Genomic DNA, 22,351 nt, shown 5'->3' with positions numbered 1-22,351 from the left:
ATAGAGTACAACTGAACTGACTGTGCTTTTGTCTGTTTCCATGGTGTTCTTAAGGCACATTGAGAGAAATTGGTTAGATCACCATGCCCCACAACAGTGTTTTGTAGAAAGCTATTGATTGGTAAATGAAATAAATTTGGGAAATACTGTCAAACAGGTTACTTTACAGCAGAACTTCTTAGGTATTTCTAATAATGTGATGTGAATATGTAAAAGTAAGTATATTAGAATTTTCTAATTCTTTTGCCATAGAATTTAGAAAGATTGTATGTGTTTTGCTGTATGGTGTGTGTAGGTAGGTGTTCACATGCATACATCTGGTATATATTTACCATGTTCCATGCATAGAGGTCAGAAGATAGCCTTAGGTGTCAGTAGTTGCCTTCCACCTTGAGAGAGGGTTTCTTGTAGCTTGCTGCTTCACAACTTTGACTAGCTGGCTCATGAACTTCTACAACACTGGTCCTCAACCTTCTTAATGCTCTGGCCCTTTAATACAGTTCTTCATGTTGTGGTGACCCCCAATCATTGCTATTTCATACCAGTAATTTTGCTAATGTTATGAATAGTAATGTCTTTTCCAATCGCCTTAGGGGACCACTGTGAAAGGGCCCTTTGACTCTAAAAGGGGTTGTAACCCACAGGTTAAGAACCACCATTCTACCTATTCTCTCTCCACCTCTCATCTTCATGTAGGAGTGCTGGAATCATAAATGTGCACTACCATATCTAGCTTTAAGTGGGTTCTGCACATCTGAACTCAGGTCCTCACACTTTCATATAAATTGCTTTACCCACTGAGCCATCTTCTAGGGCGGTCATAGAGTTTTTCTAAGGGTAGAAAAATGAACACAGTTTGAGAAATGGACATTGAGACATTCCATTTTGTTGGAGAGATGGCTTTTACAGGGAGATCATTAAGTTGCATGTAGAAAAACATCATGCTCATGTTGCATACACCACACTTGCATATGCCATAGGGGTAAGAGTTTGCGGGTTGCTACTGAATACCTTTATTCATGATCTGGGCAATAGGAATCAAGAGAATCATGATTAGGCATAATGTTGGACAGAACTTCCCTCTATTTGGAAAATAAAAATGAAATTCAAAGGACAGTTAAGAATACATTTTATTAAAAATAAAATAAAGGTCATTAGGGAGACAAAAATAACTTTTCTATAAAAGCATAAGCTTTTTTAGAGAAAAGACAAAGGTCTTTATGAACATGCATATGTCTTTAAAGATTGACACTGGGTCTCAAATACAAGTACAATGAAAAAGAGTATCATTAGAGAAGTTCTTAGCTGGCATTGGCCAAGTTTATTATAGTAAAAAAGCAGACTAGGGTGATTTTATTTTTGAGTATTGGTATTCCATACAATTCTTCCTTGAGGCTATGTGTGTCATGAGAAAGAGGCTTTGAGTTGCTCTAAAATGCAATAACTTCAAAGCTCAGGAACTTGAAACAATATCTCAGTTTGAGTTGTTCCTAAATGGTAAAGTAAGTGCCCCCAGAAGTGGGTCTTATAATGAAAATCTCCCACTTTCTAGCTCAAATCTGTGCAGGTATACAGAATCTGACCTTCTTCTACCTACTTTTGAATCTAAGTGTAGCGATCACTTGTGACTGATGACATCTCCAGGCCACTAAGGTAGATGTTGAAGGTTTCAGTCTCTTCTTTTTCATTCGAATGACTTGAAGTTTGTTATGGACATGTGACATCCTAAAAGTGTCTCTTAGTTGACTCACAGTGCATGGAATAAAGTCATGTGAGGGTGTGGGTAAATGTCTGTGCATGTGCTAACATATTCATGTATGTGAGAACAAGCATTATGGAAGGAGAATCATGAAAAGCAGGAGGTTCTGGAGACAAAATTGAAATTCAAAGAATCTTTTAAAAATAAAATTTTATAAAAAAGAAAATAGATATCCCTAGGGAGACAAGAAAGATTCCTTTTCTATAAGCTTTGTAGAAGAGAAGAGCTTGGTAGCTTGGGTGGAAGGACCATAGTAACAAACTAGAGGACTTTGAAGACAGGTAATCAAGTAAGTGGCATGCAAAATTTTCATATGAGGACAAGATAAGGGTTAGAAGATTGTGAACATGGAATAAATAAAACTAGGACAAATAGAGTTCTTATACTCTTAGAAAGATATAAAGGGTCAAGATCCAACATTGAAATTAAGAAATAAGTTACATTAATAAAAAATATCCAGCAGAGGACAATACTATCTTATATAAAAGAATCTTATTTTATATATTTTTATTATTTTATACATTCTGTGAAGGTGTTATGCACAGCATATTTGTGAATTAACTTCTTAATCTTCTTAAAATTGCTGTGAAGGAAGAACCATTATTCTCACACCAACAATGGGAAACAGGGTGTTGGGGAGGACAGATTAGTAGCAAAATTAGTGGGTTTCATCTTGTAACATGTTGCCAAATTGTGGAAGTGTTTATTGCCATTGTTGGGTGTTTTAATTAAAGCCTGAAATGTTAGAATATGTGTTGATTTCAAGATTTTTCCATATAATTTCTAAAGTCTTTCACCAAGGTTTTGCTCTATTTATGACTGAAAAATTAAATTGACCCCTTAGCCACTGTTAGCCATTGGGTCCCTATGCCATTTTGCTGCTTGAACACACATGGGAAAGAATTCTAGTAGTCCATAGAAAACCAGTTAAAAACAGGAGAGGGGATAGTTGAACAAATAGGGAAAATCAAAGGAGGTAATGGTCTCTTGGCCAAGACTAACCTGGCAGTATTTAATATGCAAACAGTGAAGGGATAAAAAAATCATGCCCCCGAGAATAAAATGAGAAACTCATTTCAGGGAGGGAGCTTCTCAGAATCAAGGTCTTCCTAGAAAAAATATTAAACTCCAAGTATTTGAGGCACAGTGAGTGGAACAGGGTGGTGTTAGCAATGTCTTTAACATCAGGACCTGAAGGTGAAATCTGAGCCATTTTCACTTAGGGAAAGCCTTAACTAAGTTTGACAACTGTGATGATAGGAGTTCTCAGGTAGCCAGACATACAAGGCTGCAATATATAACCTCAGGAGACCACTTCCAAAGTCATAAGTCCATGGCTTTCCATGACCACAGAAAGCTCAGAGTTCCCATTAATAAAATCATCTAGGAAAAAACCCCCAACATTTCTGCTTAACAGAGCTTTAAAATATTAATTTTAGTAGCAAGAATCAGTTTCTCCTTTAACACAGAGAGAAACTGAACATTCTTACAAAGGGATTCTTTTTTAATCTCTGGGAGGGCTCTTTTTTGCTTTATAGAGATTTGTCCTAATTTTCTGTTCCCCATACTTCATAGCTTGTTACCTGGTCCATTACTCCGGCATGTAACTCTATAAAGCTTGGGTTCTTGTGATATTGCATTTCAGCTCTGGCTTCTCCCAGCTGCTGCCTTGAAGTACCAGATAACATTCTTTGCCTTGCAAGGAGCCCATGGCCTGCTGTTCAACTTCTCATTGTCCTGTGGCTCTTCTGACTTCTTGCTGTGTGGCTCTATGCTAATCTTCCCCTTTGTCTCCTTTTTAAAGAGGGCAAACTTTAGGCTTTTCCAGGTGGCTAATCTTTCCATCCACAGAATTGTGCAGTATATTCAGGAAATAGTACCTTTTCTCCTTTAAGCATGTCAAGTTTGGGCTTTACATATTTAGGGATTTCACTGCGTTATGACATGTGTTTTAATGGGGCATATCATGTGGCCCTTGTGAGCAAGGACACTGCCTATGCTCTTTCTCAGACAAAAGCCTCTTTTCTTCCTGTGGCACCCTGCGGTTTACAATCCTGCTTTTTATCCAAAGGCATCTCCTGCTCTAAGAATCCAAAGCAGTCATGTCTCAATGGCTGACATTTGGGGAACGCCACCTCGCTCTCTAGGCAACATTATGGGCTCCCTAGAATTGGAGGGGCCAAACTTCACTGGACAAAGCATCTTTTGCCTTACTCACTGTGAGAAATAGAAATGGAACTGTCAATACCCCAAAGTTTCTGGAAATTGTTTATGGCTCGTCAGTATTGAGAATTTTCATGGCCTGTGCTGTATTAATAGGCTATTAATTTGGGAGAGGGAAAAACACCTCCTGTTTCACCTACTTAGAACAAAATTACCTCTGTGATTTTTAAGAACTATTTTGCAACACATTTAATGGGAAGGTTAGAGGACTGACTTTAACAGGTGATTATAGTGCTAACACATGCATACAAATGATAAAATCAGGAATAAATCTTCTGCTCCATTTTAAAGAGAAAAGAAGGAAAGTCACAATTGTAAGTGGAACCAAGGAAGAAACAGTTCATCATGCACAGAACATGTTGAAATGGAGCAAAGTTACTCACAGGTGTTTGCAGTGCCTTTGGGGATAGGGAGGTAAGAGCCTGGACTCCAAGGTCGGCCCTGATAATTCTTCTTGCATTTCCCACAGTCTGGACCTGTCGTGTTGTGCTCACATTCACAAGTCAGTTTGCTGTTGTCATATACACACACAGTGGCATGCAGGTTGCATTTGCACCTAGGCAGAAGAGAGACAAAGAGTTCTCTGTCAGTCAAGTTGGTCTTAAAATTCTAGCTACTAGGGGTCATGTGTAGCTCTCAAACAATGCAGCATTTTGGTGCTCTACACAGACAAGTGGTGAAACACATGGAGACCTTCAGGCTTAGTCCTAAGGATCTCTTCAACAAAGGCCTTTTGGAGAAGGGGTTGTTGAGATATAGTCATCTCCATGCTACATTCTGAGGAAGCCTAATACTAGTCTATTCTATGGGGGTCTGAAGTTCTCCTTGAAGCACTGTGCTCCTAAAGACTTTCTTCCAAAGCCATCCAAAACATTGTCTTCAGTGGATCGCTCATCTGTGATATCTACAGTCTGACAACTTTGCCAGTTTCTCTGGCTTTAAAGAAAGATGTCTTTTTCATATCATTGTGACAATTCTCATTTATTGGAAAAAACTTTACAACCATTAAAACAATTTGCTACTCAGTCTTTTTCTAAGGACTCAGCAGCTTATGATCAGGATTTCTTACTAGGAACTAAATAACCAAAGGAACTTTTGTGTCAAGTCTACAACCCCTCCCCTACCCTAGGGGAGGTAGACAGCAATCTTTATACTTTCCATTCCCGACATAGGGCAATCACAAGCTTCCTCAGAAACAGGCCAACTGATTCTAGCAAGAGTTGCTTAGAAGCCTAGAAAAAACAAAACAAACAAATGTGTATGTATGTGACAGTGATTTGAGGCCACTAACTGTGACATTAGCGCTGTGACTTATTAGAGGCAACAATGGAACACATGATTTCCCCAACCCATTCCTAGATTCAAAGTCTTTGGCTGAAATTGAGAAATCTAACTTGCTATTTGTCAAGGCAGTAGATAATAAAGTGCCTCACATCCTTTTCAGGTCACATTCTCTGGGAAGGTAAAACCTACAGTGACAAAATGACAATGAATAGGATTGTACCCACACAGAGCAGAATGACCATGAATAGAGATATATGCCCGCACAGAAAGGGCCTGGGATAAAATAACAAAATACGTCAGACTTCAGAATCTGAAATGTCACCTGCATGTAGGTGTGTTAAAATAAGAATCTTCTGTGAACTAGGTAAGAATAATCAAACCCAAGTTTCATAAAGACAAATACTCTGGTGGTGTTCTGTGTATTTTTTTTGGAGGAAGAGGTCATAAACCAGAAAAAAGTAACAGAATACATTTTCATAGGTTGGAAATGGAATTATTTAACCATTGTTATTTCTACGATATCTGCATGGTAATGGCTATTCTATTTTGATGCAAATGGACTCATATTTATGACAAGGAAGAAAATAAATGGGTGACCTAGAGATCCTTGGCTCTCTTCTAAAAAGGTGTAGTTCCTGAAGCAATGGCCATTCAGTCAAATATCTCTGGGAAACCCAGGCCTCAGCTTCCTAATGACTCTCCTATAAAAAAATAATACTTCTAGTTATTCTTCTCACCCTGTGTACTCATTATTTATGAAAAGATGTAATGGTCACATTAAAATAATAGAAATAAAACTTAAATATATAAATAGCATCTTTAGAGATTTGTGTTTTCACCATCTGCCTAAAAGGAAGGAGAAAAGTAATTCATTTAAACAGCATTTAATTGTGAACTAGGCCTTAGAACAATCTTCGATATGCTGGCAGTTACGCATGCTAGTGTATTTTATTAAAAGATCTTCTTCTTTCCTGACATTAGCACCTTTATTTATGGATGTGTTTATACATATGGAGGATGTTTGAAACCCGAGTGAGAGAAGCACCAGCTCCTACTGATTTAACATCCTATCTGGTGTTAAAAATTTCAAATGAGGAAATGAACAATGTGACCCCTAAAGAATATGCTTATTTTGTGTTTGAAGACTGAGAATGCAAACACTCCATGTGAACTGGATTATATATCTCACAACTTTCAAGATGTGCATACTCAGAGCTCTCCTTTGAGGTCCGAGCAATTTCCATTCTAAAGACATTCTATTAGCTGAGAAAGATATTCTTTGAATAACAAAAGAAAGTGAAAGGAGAATAGATGAATTGTTGCTACCATTTTTGCTTAGATTTCTGGCAGTAAAAGACTTAATTCTCACTTCTCTAAAAGCTTGCTTGCTATTGAAGGTTCAATTCAGTACATAACCCTTAACCAAAACTCATAGACATCTCTAGTATTACTTTTCTGGTTAATTGAGTTACTTCTGTGTGTTGGTTTGGTACTTATTACTTAAGGTTTTGTAGTTTTAAAAAATTATTAATTGAATAAATGATCCTTCTTTTCCTCTGGATAGGGTAGTGTCTGTCTTATACCTGGCCTTCTTCAGCTACTTCCTTGTCTTAATTCTGAGCTTCTGGTGCTGGAATAAAACACCATGACTGAACACAACTTGGGGAAAAAAGGGCTTATTTCATTTTACAGCTTATAGTCTGTTATCCAGGGAACCCAAGCAGGAATTTAAGCAGGGAAGAAACCTGGGTGTAAGAACTGAAGCAGAAGCTGTGGAGGGCCTCTGCCTACTGGGTTTGCTCCTCCTAACTTCTTCAGCTTGCTTTTTTATATACTCTAGTACCACAGGCTCAGGAGTGGCACCACTGACTGTGAGCTAGATCCTCCCATATCAATCATTACTCAAGAAAATGCCCCACAGACTTGCCCACCAGCCAATGTCATGGAGGCATTTTCTCAGTTTGGATTCCCTCTTTCCCGATAACTCTAGCTTGTTTCAAGTTGACAAACCAAACAAAACAAAAACCTAGCCAGGACACTCCTTCACTCTATTTGACTTTCATTTACTTGTATCTTTATTAACTCACTTCTTGCTCACTCCTTCCAAGGAGCTAGCTTCTCTGTTAGAATCATCCACATTTCCCTTGCTGGAAATCCAATGGCTATTCTCACTTGTCTTGATTTCTTCAAATGTGTTAACTGTGAACCACTTGTTTTACTTGCTGGCTGTCTCTACTGGATGCTAAGCTCACTTTTCAGGACTCTGCTGTCTCTGTACAGGCAGCTGCTTTGGGTTCTAACTTAACATTATCAGCCTTGGACATCTATGTCTAGATTTTTCCCTTCATTTTCTTCTGTGGGCCTAAATTTTCTTGAATTATAGACTTAAGATCAATTTACATCATTGTCCTTATCAACCCTCAAATGCAATAATTACCTTGAAAATATGAAAACTTTTCCGGAGATTTGGGTTCTCTATGTCCTATGGGGTGGTGATACCCAGAAGCCCCTCCTCCTATTATCAACAGGTAAAAATATGTGATGAATGTGTTGAGAAGCCCTGCACCTATACCCTCATCACAGGTCTCTCCCTCTGACCTCAGATGTATTTATAAAAATGCCTTGTCGACATAAGTTTGAAATTTTCAAACCAAACTTCTGAGCTTTCCTTTCTTGCTCACACCCCTTTCTGAGTATTTTGTCTCCAGGAAGTATTATCTTGGTCAACTTGGACCTCCTTCATCTCAGTTAAACAAGAATGGTTCCTCTCTTTCGTGTTCCATTTAACTAGTCATCACTCCATATTCCACCAAGTCCTGGGATTTATGCTCCTTCAGTATCTCTACATAAATAGTTTTAGCAGAGATTTTGTCCTTGATAATGATTGTCACTGTATGCTACTTGGACATTTACGAAAACTTCTAAACAGAAGTGAATGCTGCAGTTACACTTCTCTCTGCCCAACCCCGATAATAAGGAAGTTTCAATCACTTTCTTACTCAAATACCTTTAGGTCATTGCTGGCTTAGAATTATTGTAAGATTTTATTGTTATCAGAATGGAGTCTGAGCTCTATCTATGGTGTACCCTCAAATCTCTCTGCAATTTACCTCTTTTCTCTTTCCCAGCTTCACTGTTAAAACTCCTAACTCTATCGCTAGTTTTTGAACTTACATTCAGGTACTCTTACAAGTTATTTCTTCTTCCTTCAACATTTTATTCTCTATCCCATATCTTTTTCATCTGGATAATTCTTCCCTTCAGATGTGAACTTTAAAAGCTCAGTACCTGGATCTGGGTTGATATTCAAATACCATTTGTCAATCAACTAACTAAATGCCTTTTCCATTCTGTAGAATGCTGATCTTTGTGTCTATATGAAGCTCATGATCTCTCTGCAATAGATAAAGGTTGTATTTCAGTTACTTTTCTGTTGTTGCTCTCACTGAGAGGCTGAAGTCATCAGCATGTAGCAAGTTGCTTGGCACATTATAGATGATTAAACAAGTGGCTAGAAAACATGTAAACTCCCAAAAGGTAAGAACTTTATGTGGATGTCATACTGTGTATAGCATAGCAATGGATTAATAGTACAGTTAGTAGGCATTGGACCAGATCGAGCACTCTATGATATATGCTAAAAACTTTCTTCTAGTTTTCACAAAACTCACTCCCTATTTGGAAAAGAAAATTCTATCAAATTGGTGAGGTCTTATAAACTCAATTTAGTTTAATTTAAACTCTTGAGGATCTGCCAGATGACTGAAATTGAATCTAAAAGCTCCTCTGTGATGATCCCAAAAGATCTAGCAAAAGGACACAGCTCAAGGGAGAGGAAAACCAAAGCATGGTATATAGCATACTCAATGTGGAGTCTGTGTTTCTTAGCTTCAAGTCTTTATGCTGGGATGGCAAACTTGGCTTAGCTGGAGCTTGGTGGAGCCTTGCTTTGGCACTAGATAACACTTATACATCCCCAGAATAAAATCTGCTGACTCTGGGTGGATTTCCAGCTTTCCTCCCTATTCCTTGTGACAGTGATGTACAAAAGGCAAGTGTTGAAAGTGAGTGCTGTTGCATCATGGCTTTGCCCTATATTTGGAAACAGCTCCCTTTCCCTTTCCACAGTTCACACTATTCTCATCACTCCCTCTACAATCAGAAGCTGAAATCCTTTATTTAGAGCCCTTGCTAACCAGATAGACTTTTCCTCTAAAGGTAAATAAATAAATAAAAATGCATTTAAATGTTGAGAGATTGCTCTCAATTCTTGGTGTCATGACCTCTGGCCTTATGATGGATGGAGGGCAGATTTCTGACCATCCCACTTGTCTCTGACAGATTCAGTGTTCATTTTCATGGTCATCCAGCTCCCACGCTTACTGTCACAGGCAGGAGAGGAACTGTACAGGTGGAGATCTAAGTCTTTGGTAACAGCCACATATCTGATGTTCTGATATGTGCTAATTCCTGGTGTTGTTTACATACTGAGAGTGCATATAAAGATGCTGCAGATAGAACTAATTGACTTGCATGTACCTTGAAGATGTATTTGTGTGCAAGTGACAAATACCAGACACCATCAAATAAGAACTACTCTTTCAGACTTTTAAACAAAAATAACCTCTATTCTGTGCTCCAAACTTAATGAACACCGGTGTGTTCTCACTTTCAACCAGGTCTGTACTTCCTGTATTTTAGTGACCAGCTGTCATGAGTCAATTTAATCTTGCTTATAAAATCGCTCCAACGTTTAGTTCTATGCCACCTGCCAGCAGGTATGAAAAACCCATGCAGTCTGCCTGCTTTTTCTTTATAACTTAATATATCTATTCTGGGCCAGAATTTCCTGCCAGCCAGAGGTCTGTATAGTCTATTAGAAATGGTTCCAATAGGGACACTGGGACTAGGGGAAGCTTTCTATCTAAAAAGTAAAGCAGAAATTAGGGTCAGGTTTTGTCTTACAGGTCCTGGGTTTATCTGCTTTTTCTCCTGGAAGGATTCGTTATTAAGTAAAAGAACATTAAGCTTCACAGATATTACAGACACAGAGTAGGACCTTAGCAATGAAGCCACATGGTCATATGTTTTTGTATAATTTCCACTTGTAAGACATTATTTATGTGTAAATCACCTCTTACTTCATGAACTGAGTCTAACTCCTCTCTCCAATGGCTATACTAAGGTATATTACAGCAATAACCAGACCTGACCGGGACCAATCCTTTTTCATCATTTGCACTTTGGATTACCCTTGTTTATGTAAGTGGTTTTTAGAAAATGTGTCAGCACTGATATTGGAGCATTATAAATAACTTTCAAAATAGGTGAACATTTATATACAATGAATATATCTTGCTTTTCTGCCTCTGTAGCCCCTTATCTCTGTTCATATTGAATTCCAGGCTCTCATTTCAATATGTTATTTGAAATGGGGTTTGAAACAAAGGAACTTCCAGATTCCATGTTCTGGTGTAAGCATTTGAAAATGTGAATCTAAATGCTGACTTTGCCACTTACTTGCTATGAAGCCAGAGATGAATTGATAGAAAATCTTGATTATTAACTCTATGGGAGTTAAGATCACCATGAAAATAAGCCTTTGAGGTTGTTCAGTGATGGAGTTTCTAGAACAGATGATCCACCCTAACTGTGGACAGAAACATTCCAAGCATTGGACTGTTTATAAAAGAGGAATGGAGCTGAGTAACACCATTCTCCACTCTCTGCTTCCTGACTGTGTTTGTAATGTGACTAGTTGCCTCACACTTCTGCTGCCATGCCTTTCTCAACCAGGATGGATTGCACTTTCAAACTGTGACCCGAAATAAACACTCTTTCCTTAAGTTGCTTTCATTTGGTACTGTGCCACAGCAAGCAAGAAAATAACTAATATAGATGTCTAGCTTAACAAATTACATAATGACACAGAGTTAATGTGGACTGAATACTCCCAAGCACCTGGCATTGTACAAAGGCACAAACCTCATAATATTCCCAAGAGGTCAGCACCATTAACTACAGTTGATGCAACTGAATACTAAGAGGTCATAAAAATCCGAGACCAAGATGGTACAGTAATTCTGAGCATGGACAGCCTACCTCAAGTGCCATGTTCCTTCTTAATGCTAAGTGGCTTTTTGCTTCCTAAGTTTCATCTAGGCTCAGTTATTTCATCAGTAAATCACAGACAACAAATTGTGTGCTACACAGGACTCTTGTGGAGGCTGAACAAAATAATTCATGCCAGCTGTTACTATCTACTACAAAGCCATAATAAGTATCTTTTAAACATTAATATTTCTATAATTTCTGTGTCTATTACCAATTGGGCTATCGATTCATTCTGTAAGTATTATGACATGTATATAGCAACCTGAAAAGGCTTGCAGGTATTCAAAAAGAATGGTATAATCTATTGAGTAGGGAAAAGGAGACATAAATAGAACATAGACCATAAAATGGTAGTAATTGGTCTTTTAATTATGGTGGAATAGGGACTTAGGCTAATGGCACCATACTGTCTATATAGATGTTATAGATGATGAATTCACCTTCATCCATCAGAGGGATAAACTCTACTATTAAAGTAATGAGAAAGAATAAAAGCTACTAAGCTACTTGAGGGTAGCATATCAGTGAATGCACTTATTCCAATATACAGTATGTAAACTGCAAGTTGAAGTAGATTATTGCCAATAATGGACTTTTGGAAGTCAGCTGCATGTGGAAGGAGCAGCAAAAGAGACAGGAACAAAGGGTTTGTGTTTGGATTTATGCACAGTGGAACAAGGCACCAGGAATATAGGAATTGCCTCTTCAAGTCACAAGGGATGCTTTCCATTCAGTTCTAACTGTTCTTCTGCTACAAGTGTTTGGAGTCCTAACCAGGACCCTGGCTGTTGGGCAGTCTCTTCTGAGCTCTGCTCTTTAAAGAATAAGTTTTGCAAAATGATTCTCAAAGACTTGCTTTAGAAGCACAAGTAATGACAGCTGTAGTTTTCTTTGGGGATGTAAAACAAAGATCAAGATCTTGATCATTTCTTCACTGTTACCATTATCTTTTGATCCTTTAAAATTATATAAGGTTGGGGGGAGCAGGGGACAACACGGCACACCTTTAATCCCAGCACTTGGTAGGCAGAGACCGGCGAATCTCTGTGAGTTGGAGACCAGCCTGGTCTACAAGAGCTAGTTTTAGGACAGACTCCAAAGCTACACAGAGAAACCCTGTCTCAAAAAAAAAAAACATACTTATATTTGCTTGCCTGCAGAGTGACAGAACAAGGGCCAGAAAGTCTTTTCTACACTTACTAAGTAAGAGGACTTAGATACCTGGCATTTAAAAAACCTTTTACAAGTTTCATTTAAGACTTACTTGAGATCCTAAACTTGCTTATAGTGAATTATCTGATTACATGATTCACTAAGCTGCTGGTTATTTTAAGTGATATTAAAAATAGTCCTTTTGTTTTTCTATTTCTAAGCTAGCTACCAAGGGTAAAGTGCCATGACTATAAAATAAAAATAGCAGCTTATATATTTCAGATAATGCACTGTCTGAGATCAGTGCACAGAAATGATGGTGCCATGTGACCTGTTACTAAACCCATGAGCATCTAGCTAAATGTTATCTCAAAGAAAAGAGACAATACAAAATGAATCCTGCTGTCCAGGTTGCCACTCTTCTCTGTTTTGAAGACTATCAAGTAAAGAGCTTGTTGAATCAAAACTAAGACAACCCAAGGCCAAATTGTAATTAATAGATGACTTTTGATGCTTGCTCTATTCACAGAGGTGGTACCCAACATTGGATTTTCTAGTCTCAGAGACACAGATTTCAGTATTGAAGCATCTCTAGGCTTTGTAAGAGACATGACAGTGTAGGGCAAGGTGCTTGGATTCTGGAGAAAGGGGTATGAGCTCATGTTTTTGTTCTGCCATGAACCTGTTGGCTGCCAACATGGGACTACTTACAGCATGCAACACAGGTTTTCTATGAAGAGTATACTCAATAGGCTTACCAGTTAGAAGAAATTTTAATGCTTTTAGGATGGTTTTACACATACTTATATCTATTTTGTGGCTCATACTAATCAACTCCTACATCTCTATTTCTTTTCAAAGAATCACACAAGGTAATACTTTCTTTCACCTAAGTTTGGGCAGCTGTTGAATGTGTATACTTGTTCTCTTACAACAGGTCTTATCCAAGTGGTTATATGAGAGTTACATTATATGTAGCAGGCTAGGAAAATAGATCTGTGGAAAGAAGTCTGAAAAGCAAACCCTGTGTGAAAGAATAGCCCCCTCTTCATCAGCCTTATTCCATACTTTAGTTTTTACTAAAATTTTGAGAGGAAATTGAATTAGATTCTCATGGGTGGTATGGAAAATTGGGGGAAATAGGTTTCTTCTAATTCTCCCTGCTAAGAAATAAGATAATATCCACTGGAAAAGTGTGGACCTCACAGAACCTGTTTTTGTTCCCTGTATTTGGTGGCCTAGTTTTATTAACCACTAGAGAAGATGAAGTTTTAAAGGTAAAAACAAATAACTGAACAAAAGATAAGAACAAATAGAAGATAAAGACAAAGAGGGGAAACCCTGCAGCATTAAGAATCTGATCCTACTTTGTGACTAATGACCCAAGATGCAGTTACAGTAATACCTTCGTCCTGCTTCATGACCTAAACTGTGCCAAATTTAGAATTAAAGATTGTAAAGCAAAGAAACAAAAGCTCTTGTGAAAGAATTAACCACAACAATGAGCTATGAAATAGTCCAAGGGAATGGTCATTACCGAGAAAAAGCAACTAGCCTATGTCTACTGGGTTTATCAATACCACTGTAATCAGTCTGTACATAACTTCTCATGGTTAAACATTCAGAAGAGGGGTCAAAACTGGACACATGAGAATGCATCAATGTAAATGAAAATTTTAACTAATTTAACATGGATCAAAATCAGATTTTAGTCTCATGTGAAATATGACCAAGAAACCTGGGTTCAATTAGTAACACTGGCTGATGCTGTTTTGGTAAGTCTACCTGAGTGTTGCCTATAGGCTCATGTAGGACTTCTCTCTAGAATATGGATACTGGGAAGGGGTGCACTCTTTAGGAAGAGACCTTCAACAACATACTTTCCAAAGAAATAGAAGGACATTGGCTCCTTCCTTCCTTCCATTCTTTGTTATAGACAAGAGGTAAAAAGCCTGTTCCTATTTATGCTCATCCATATAAGCTACCTCATCATAGGTCCGATACAATAGAGTCGATTGATCTAGGACAGCAAAGTCTAAAACTGTGAATTAAAATAAAGCTGGGTAGCAGTGGCATGCACCTTTAATCCTAGCACTCAGGAGGCAGAAGAAGGAAGATCTCTGAGTTCGAGGCCAGCCTTGTCTACAGATTGAGTTCCAGGACAGTCAGGGCTACACAGAGAAACTCTGTCTTAAAATACACCGCCCTCCAAAGAAAATAAAAAGAAAGAAAGATTTTCTCTTTTAAAGTTAACTTTACCAAGAACTTTGTTATACTGATGAAAAGCTGGTTAAAAGAGCAGGCTTCATGAACTTTCTGGGAATAATTTCTCTGGGGTGTGAAGGATTTATTCCAAATTTGACAAAGGTTCTGCATTGACTGCTTCCCTGACCTCACCTCATGGAAATATCTTAACCATAATGCAGAAGCAAACTCTATGTAGGTCTCCCATTCCTTCTTTGTAACAAAAGGTTTTGTAAAATCCTCATTATCATGGTAAATTTACGTAGAATATTCCAACTTCTGGATCCAGAGGTCAGCAGAAAAGTCAGGTTTATCCAATTGGCCTGTTTCATCTCCCTCTGCAAAATGACTGGTTCAAGCATGAGAACATGACACAGTGGCTGTTGAAAGTGACCTGGGGGTCCTTGCTGATACCATTGGACAGTCTTTTTTCTGAAACTATTACATTTGTAAAAGGTAAACACGGCAGTTGTCAAAGGCATTGAGAAATCCTAGCAGAAAGTTAAGTTAGAGGGGAGAGCACAAGAGACGGGGTCACAGGCTGCAAACTTTTGTCTTTGAATGTTTGCTTTCCAGGCTGCCCAAATTATAGCTCTGTCCTGTATTCTTGCTTTTGTGAACCAAAATGTCATTTATATATTTTGTTTGAACTACTTTGAATTGTTTTTTCTAGCAACCAAATGATTCTGACAAACACAAGTAAGAAGACTTCATGTCATTTCTCCATGCTCCTACCAGCTCCAGGCAGATTCAGCTTGGTTGGTTACATCACCAAAAAGCACTGATGGTGGAGAGGGCAGGGATAGGAACCTGAGGAAAGATGTGCTGGTCAACCAGTTCATTCTGTAAATGACTTAGTGAATGGAGAAATGGTATCAGTAGGAGGCAGCCATTAGATGAGCTAGACAATTTCAAAGCCTCTTGTTCTCATGTAGGTAACACTTAGATTCCTTTTCTTTTGACTTCTTTTGTTTTATCATCTCTATTATTTTTCTTTGTGAAATGAAATGACTTTTTGGAGGTAAGGCTTGAAATGCTGTGCTTTAGAGTTGGGGAATCCCTATATTGGAGTTTACTCTTAATCTTAATTACTCCTAAAGAATTTATCCTTAGGTCAGTGGCTGGGCTTCTCTGAATTTAGCTCCTCACCAGCAAGACAAAGACAAAGATGAGCTGCTCATGTGGCTTATGGCTTTTGAATGAGATAAGGTGTCAAGCACCACCATAAGCAGGTGTCCAACTAATTTTAGTATCCATCTGATATCACCAGCAGTTGTTAAAAACTTTCACTAGACATTTATCATATATGAGATTTTGATTGTATGATGCTCACAAAAGAAAGGATTGTTTCAATACAGTTACTCTTCCAAGTCTCATTTTTGCTTTATGTTTATTAGAATGAGGAAAAAAATCCTTTAGTGCATATCTACCACCGTAATTTAGAGAAAAGGGATAAGAACTCTGTTGCAGGGCTAAAACTCTGTTTCCTGGACAGGGGATTCAGTATTATGGCTGGTGTGAAATACTCTTAAATGTTTATTGGAAGAATTATCTAAATCTTCTCCTTTACTGTGGAAATAAGAAACTATAGGACTAGAGAAATAAGTACCAGGAACTATCCAGCTTTGTTATTTTAGTAGATTTTGAATGCCCATTTATATGAACAGATTCCTGCTGGGTAGTGGTGGAGCACACCTTTAATCCCAGCACTCAGGAGGCAGAGGCAAGTGGATCTCTGTGAGTTCAAGACCAGCCTGGTTTACAAGAACTAGTTCCAGGACAGGCTTCAAAGAACAGATCCCTAACGATACTCTATATCATAACTTCAGCAGCTTTGTCAAAGACAGACAGGCAGCAATCACTGCTTCCATTTCATAGGCAAACAGGAAAACAACATTGGAATAGTCCCAAACCCCAAACTTCAGTCCTAAAGAGGCTGCATGTTTTGTAATACAAAGTCAGACTCTGTTTCCGATGGAAACACGAAGCTCAGATCCACCTCTCTATCCCTCCTCTTCTCTTCCATTAACTACATTAAAGTAAGACAACATTTTCTCCCTCTAAGCACATAAAATCTGAGTTTATTTTGATTCTGCTTTCAGTTGCCAAACATTTTTATTCTAAATTTAAAAGTTTATCAAAACGATTTAGTGGAAGAGGAGAGAGATAAGGTGATTTACTCATATCTGTATATGTAGTATATATACATATATCGCATGAAAAAAAAAGTGTTCTGCACAATCATGATTTTTCCTTCCAAAGTTCTTCTACCACATGAACTTTTGTTTCCTTATTTGCAAAACTGGGCAACAACAGTAGCTTTTTCATAAGCTTACAATGCAGAACAACCATTCTCTTTGAACCATTTACAAACAGGGTCTGCCATCCTTAGCATCCCTAGCATTAACTTTGTCTTCAATGTTCTTGTTAGTATTTTGGTTATGGGATGAACAGCTAATGAAGCACTAGAAAACATCAAGGCTTCCTAGATCTTGGAGTGCAGAGTTTTTTGTAACACCCACACTTTCAGAGGGACAGTTTCCTGATACAAGAGCTTAAGACCAATTTTCCAACAACACTAATATTTTGTTGCCCACAAACTGTAGGTCAGACATGATATTACAAGTTTAGGTGCTTGAGCCAAATCTAGGACCTTGTTAATCTCAGATCCCTGGAAATAAAAATAAGTCACTTGCAACTAAGGCAGAAGGTTCTGGAAGTCCAAAAGATCCACAGTCCTTAGAGGTCCCCTGACATTCCACAGAAAGGACCTGTGCTTTTCTTAATAAAAGCTGTATGATGGTGGCAATAATTGTCACAATGCAGGCCTGTGCCTTGAGGTTTACCTTCACTTGAGGGCCCTCTAGAAGAGCAGCCTACAACAAAAGCAAATGGAAATTGCTTCTCCTGCAGGACTGGAAATATCAAATGCAGAGCGTGGTGTAGCCTTTTAATCCACAGGGTAGCAAAGTAAAGGTCAATTACCTCACTTAGAGAAATGAAAGGCATGTAGTAAAAGTCAAATAGATACGGCTATTAGATAATGTATTTCAAGCATGAAAATGAGGATTTTTCTATTGCCGGGTTATATTTAATGCCCTGGTAAACACAAGAGCTTTATGACAAAGAGGGAGATGCGTGGTTGACAGGGAATCTGCCCCGACAGAGTGCCCTCTGCTAGATATATGGGTCAGTGTGGTCATCATTGATTGGTGTCAGGACCTTGCTGAGAAGCAGACAGACTGGCCCCACAGCCATCAGACAGAGCCTAAGGAGCAGGTGCTACTGTGGGGGGGGGGGGCACTAGGGGTTTGAAGCTATTAGGACACTCCCCACAGTCCTGTTGCTGTCTCTCTTTCTCTGAGTTATTTGACCTATGATCCTTGTTTTGGGGCTTCCTCCTATTCTGACACTCTTTCTGTGTCTCTGACACTGGCTGAGCCCCAGCTTTGCTCCCCGGTATGGTTGAACAAAGCTTAAAGGTCTTGTGCAACTCCCCCATGCCCTGCTGTGACTCTAGTTCAAGGTTGTTCCTCCACCCTTTCTACTCCAGAATTGAATTTTCCCTCCAAACAGTATTAATGTGTATCCTTCCTGGTTTCTGCAAATGTGGATAATCGTATTTGGATTATTAGGTTTTTCATTCTGATCACCCCTGTAGGAAGGACTTTTTCCCTTAAAGTGATCACCTGGCTAAATCTCTGGATATCTCCTTCCTGTTTTTTTTTTTTTCCCTCATCAGAAAACTTCCCCAGGGTCACAAGCAGTGTGGTGTGTTGGGCTTTGATGGAGATGTGCTTCTGCTCTTAACTTATGTTATTTTGCCTGGAGAAGCATCGTGAGTTTCTTGGCCACTACAACAGATGCCATGGAACTTCAGGCATGGCATTCCATTTCCTTCAGCTGCTCCTGCCCTTGTCTTCCATGTTATAAGTCTGCAAAACCATTCACCTTTTCTTTACTTTTTCAAAATAAGCATTGACATTCAATGAGGATATTCATTAAGATGTTATTTTAATATTAATTAGTGCTATAAAACTCACTTGGTGGCTCTGTCAGAAATACCAACGTATTTCTGGGTCATCTTTGTGGGATAGAATTGACTTTCTTTGTAGAAATGATTTTTTGGCGAGCTTCTCATCCATGTGATAATACACACAATGATTGCTTCTTCTCCAAATAGCCCTGCATATAGAGTAACCCAAAAGCAGATGAGGTCTTGGTTTGAGTTGATGAGCTTTCTGGAAGTCATGTAAACTGTGTGTGTGTGTGTGTGTGTGTGTGTGTGTGTGTTTTGCATATGTGAATTTCTGGAGAGTCCTAACATTCCCACCCATGTATGGGAAATAAACATTCCCTTTCTCCAAAGTGCTTGCTCATAGGAAATTAGGATAGTCTGTGACAAAGGAAGAGTGTGGTCTCTTTGCTTCTTTCTCTTGTTGGAGAAAATGTTTAGAAGAGATATTAGGCTATGTTTAGTGCCTACCAGCTGCCCTAGATTTTGGAACTATAAAGATGGTGTGATTGAGTAAGGAAAAAGAGTTGAGGAAACATTTTGCTGGGCGTTGGTGGTGCATGCCTTTAATCCCAGCACTCGGGAAGCAGAGGCAGGAGGAGCTCTGTGAGTTTGAGGCCAGCCTGGTCTCCAGAGCGAGTGCCAGGATAGGCTCCAAAGCTATACAGAAAAACCCTGTCTCGAACCCCCCCCCAAAAAGGAAAAATTTTATTGGATAGGGCAATTCTTTCACATGAGAATGTCTGGTCATACTCCACATAGGAGGGAGAATATCTTTTGTAGAAACACCATTTTCCCTAGACAATAATCTTGATGCTGGACATTAGATGTGATTTCCAGATATTATAGTGGTTTTATTATATCTCCATAGCTAAAGAATAAGGAATCCATTGTGTGTGGAGTGCTGGTGACTGCATGGAGCCCCCCAGGTGTTGATGGAGAAGCACCTCCATACTGACACTAGATAAATCCTTCTGGGAAATTCTCTTTACATAGTAATGCTCATCCCTTATTCTCTGTGTAGTTCTTCAATGTCCCTCATACTTTCTATCAAGTGTTCCTAAATTTAATCACTTATTTTTAGGGAAGTATGTGTTCATGATTGGGAGAACAAACTAGAAGTTTGATTAGCCCCCAGTAAGATAGCAGAATGAGCTGAGGGAACAGGTGTCACCTATCTCTAGCCCAGGCCCTTTCAGGATCCCCTGGCAGAGCTGCAGATTGAGTTCTACAATTCTATATGTTATTCTGATTGAGGATCTGCTAAACTTGAGTAAATGGGCAGAGGCTGTAATCATTTAAGGAGGGGCATTTCTCAGATAGTTTGGGATAGACAGACCTGTGATCATAATGACAGAGTAGTTAATATTCTTTATATGTTCTCAGGGTGGAATCTGCGGAATAGCAAGAGAGGATGGGAGGTGTTCAGGACAAAGAAAACTCAGAAATTATTTAGCATATTTCACTCTAGGTATTATACCTATAACCATAAAACAGTTCCCACGTAGGGACAGATGTAGTGGCACATGCCTTTACTTCTGGTATGTGGGAGGCAGAGGAAGGCAGACATCTGTAAGTTCAGACAGTCTGGTCTACATATTGAATTCTAGGTGATCCAGGGATACACAGAGAGACCCTGTCTAAAACAGTAAAGCCCCATGTTACTGAAAATAATAATAAAGACTTAAGAGAAAAAGGGAATTCAAGACAAATTTAAAATTCACTAGAAAGAACAAAAATAATACTGAACTCATGTGCATTGCAATAGGAAATCTTTGAAATAGAAATGTAGAAGACATGGGTGAAGTGTAAGGCAGCATGAAGTAACCCATGGCACATAGCTAGAAAAGTCTGTAGGGACAAAGAGAACAATAGAGAACATCTGGGGGAAAATTGACAAAAATATTCTAATTTTTATCAAGTTCAAGAAATACCAAATATGATAAGCTCCAAATATAAAGGAAATTGTGCCACAACTTCATAAACAAACTGCCCCAAATCTGTGATATTGTACTCTCTAAATGCAAGAGAAGAAAAGACACATTGCACTCAGGTATCTCCTTGGAAACATTATAACTGAGAAGGCAGCAGAGCAAAGAAAAATTAAGTAAGAAAAGAAAATAAACATTTCAACTTGGAGTTCTTAATAAATTATCTTTAAAAATAAGGCAAGATAAAAACATATTCAAAAACTCAAAATTTCATCACACACTAGGAAAGGTTTATGGATGTTCTCTAAGTTCTGAGGTAGAAGAAGGAGAGGAGCAGATGGAAAGAGAAATGGACACACATAAATGAAGACAACTGCAGTGTCAACCATACCGGCTAACATGTGTTGCAAAAACAAGAGAAATTATATGGTGGGTATCTTACTAGCCTAAACCTGAAGAGGTATGGCAGCACCAGAATTCAGACTAGGATGTGACAGGTTTTGTGACACACTTTAATGCAATCCCTAAATAGCAAAACAAAAAGAAAGCAGGTCAAGAACATAGACAGGAGTTCTAAAATTTTCATTAATCTAAGGAATGTAGAAAGGGATTGGAGAGCAAGAGTGGAACTAATAGAAGATGTTAGGTATAAATCTACTCATATTAATGGTCATACTAAATGCAAATGATTTGAATACTCTAGTTAAGACACATATCAAAAAGGAAGACTGATGTACATTGTCTGAAGAGTCAGATCATATTAACACTGAAAAGGAAGCTGAAAGAGGATGGTGAGTCAAACAGCAGATTTCATTTCAAAAAAGATAACTGGGGGAAAGTGGATAATTTAACAATGATATAGGATTTAACAGATCAAGGGAACAAAATAATTATCATCATTTATGCCATTAAAGATGGAGCTTTAACATATTCTTAAAGCTTTGGTTTCTTTTTATCTTTAGAAATTGACAATCATCCTAGAATTCTAACATCCACACAAATATATGAGGCCTAAAATGGTCAAAGCAATTCTACAAAAAGAGCAAAGATTGGAGACTAACACTCTGTCGTTCCATGACTCACAAAGCTGCATTAGTTAAAACAGTGTGATATTGGTGTAAAGATAGATGAGAGAACAGAAGTGTCCAGAAATAGACACATGCATATATATATATATATATATATATATATATATATGGACAACTGATTTTTTCACAAAAATGCAAAGCATTTCAGTAGATAAAGGGTACTTTTTTCCCCCAACACTAACTGGGTCTAGAACAGTTGGTAACATAAAAATGGACTTCTTTCTATGCCATTCGAAAATTAAACTAAAAGTTGATCATACAATTTAACATGAAAACCCAGAAGCATTAATTTACCAGAAGAAAGCATAGGAGAAAATCTAGATGACATTGAGTTAGGAAATATTTTTCAAATATAACATCAATAATGTAATCAATCCATAATGAACATATTGATAAATTAAAATAATCTTTTCTCCAAAAGAAGATCATGTTCCACATATGTGCCAATTCATCCAAACACACACACACACACACACACACACACACACACACACACACACACACACACACGGGAAAAGGGAGAAAAAGGACAATATTAACA

General features: G+C 38.2%; 1 protein-coding gene across 2 annotated transcripts in view; it reads right to left on the bottom strand.

Moving 5' to 3' along the window:
- The window catches only part of Ntng1 (netrin G1), a 323,431-nt gene that overhangs the window by 79,529 nt on the left and 221,551 nt on the right, over positions 1-22,351 (bottom strand). For both annotated transcript variants that reach the window (XM_035451719.1, XM_027395542.2), the window contains exon 3: positions 4,366-4,538. In XM_035451719.1, coding sequence (XP_035307610.1) covers positions 4,366-4,538 — 173 coding nt within the window. The remainder of the gene's footprint in view (positions 1-4,365; positions 4,539-22,351) is intronic.

This window comes from Cricetulus griseus (genome assembly GCF_003668045.3).
Source record: "Cricetulus griseus strain 17A/GY chromosome 1 unlocalized genomic scaffold, alternate assembly CriGri-PICRH-1.0 chr1_0, whole genome shotgun sequence".
NCBI classification, from domain to species: domain Eukaryota; kingdom Metazoa; phylum Chordata; class Mammalia; order Rodentia; family Cricetidae; genus Cricetulus; species Cricetulus griseus.
This window is presented reverse-complemented; position numbering and strand designations above follow the sequence as displayed.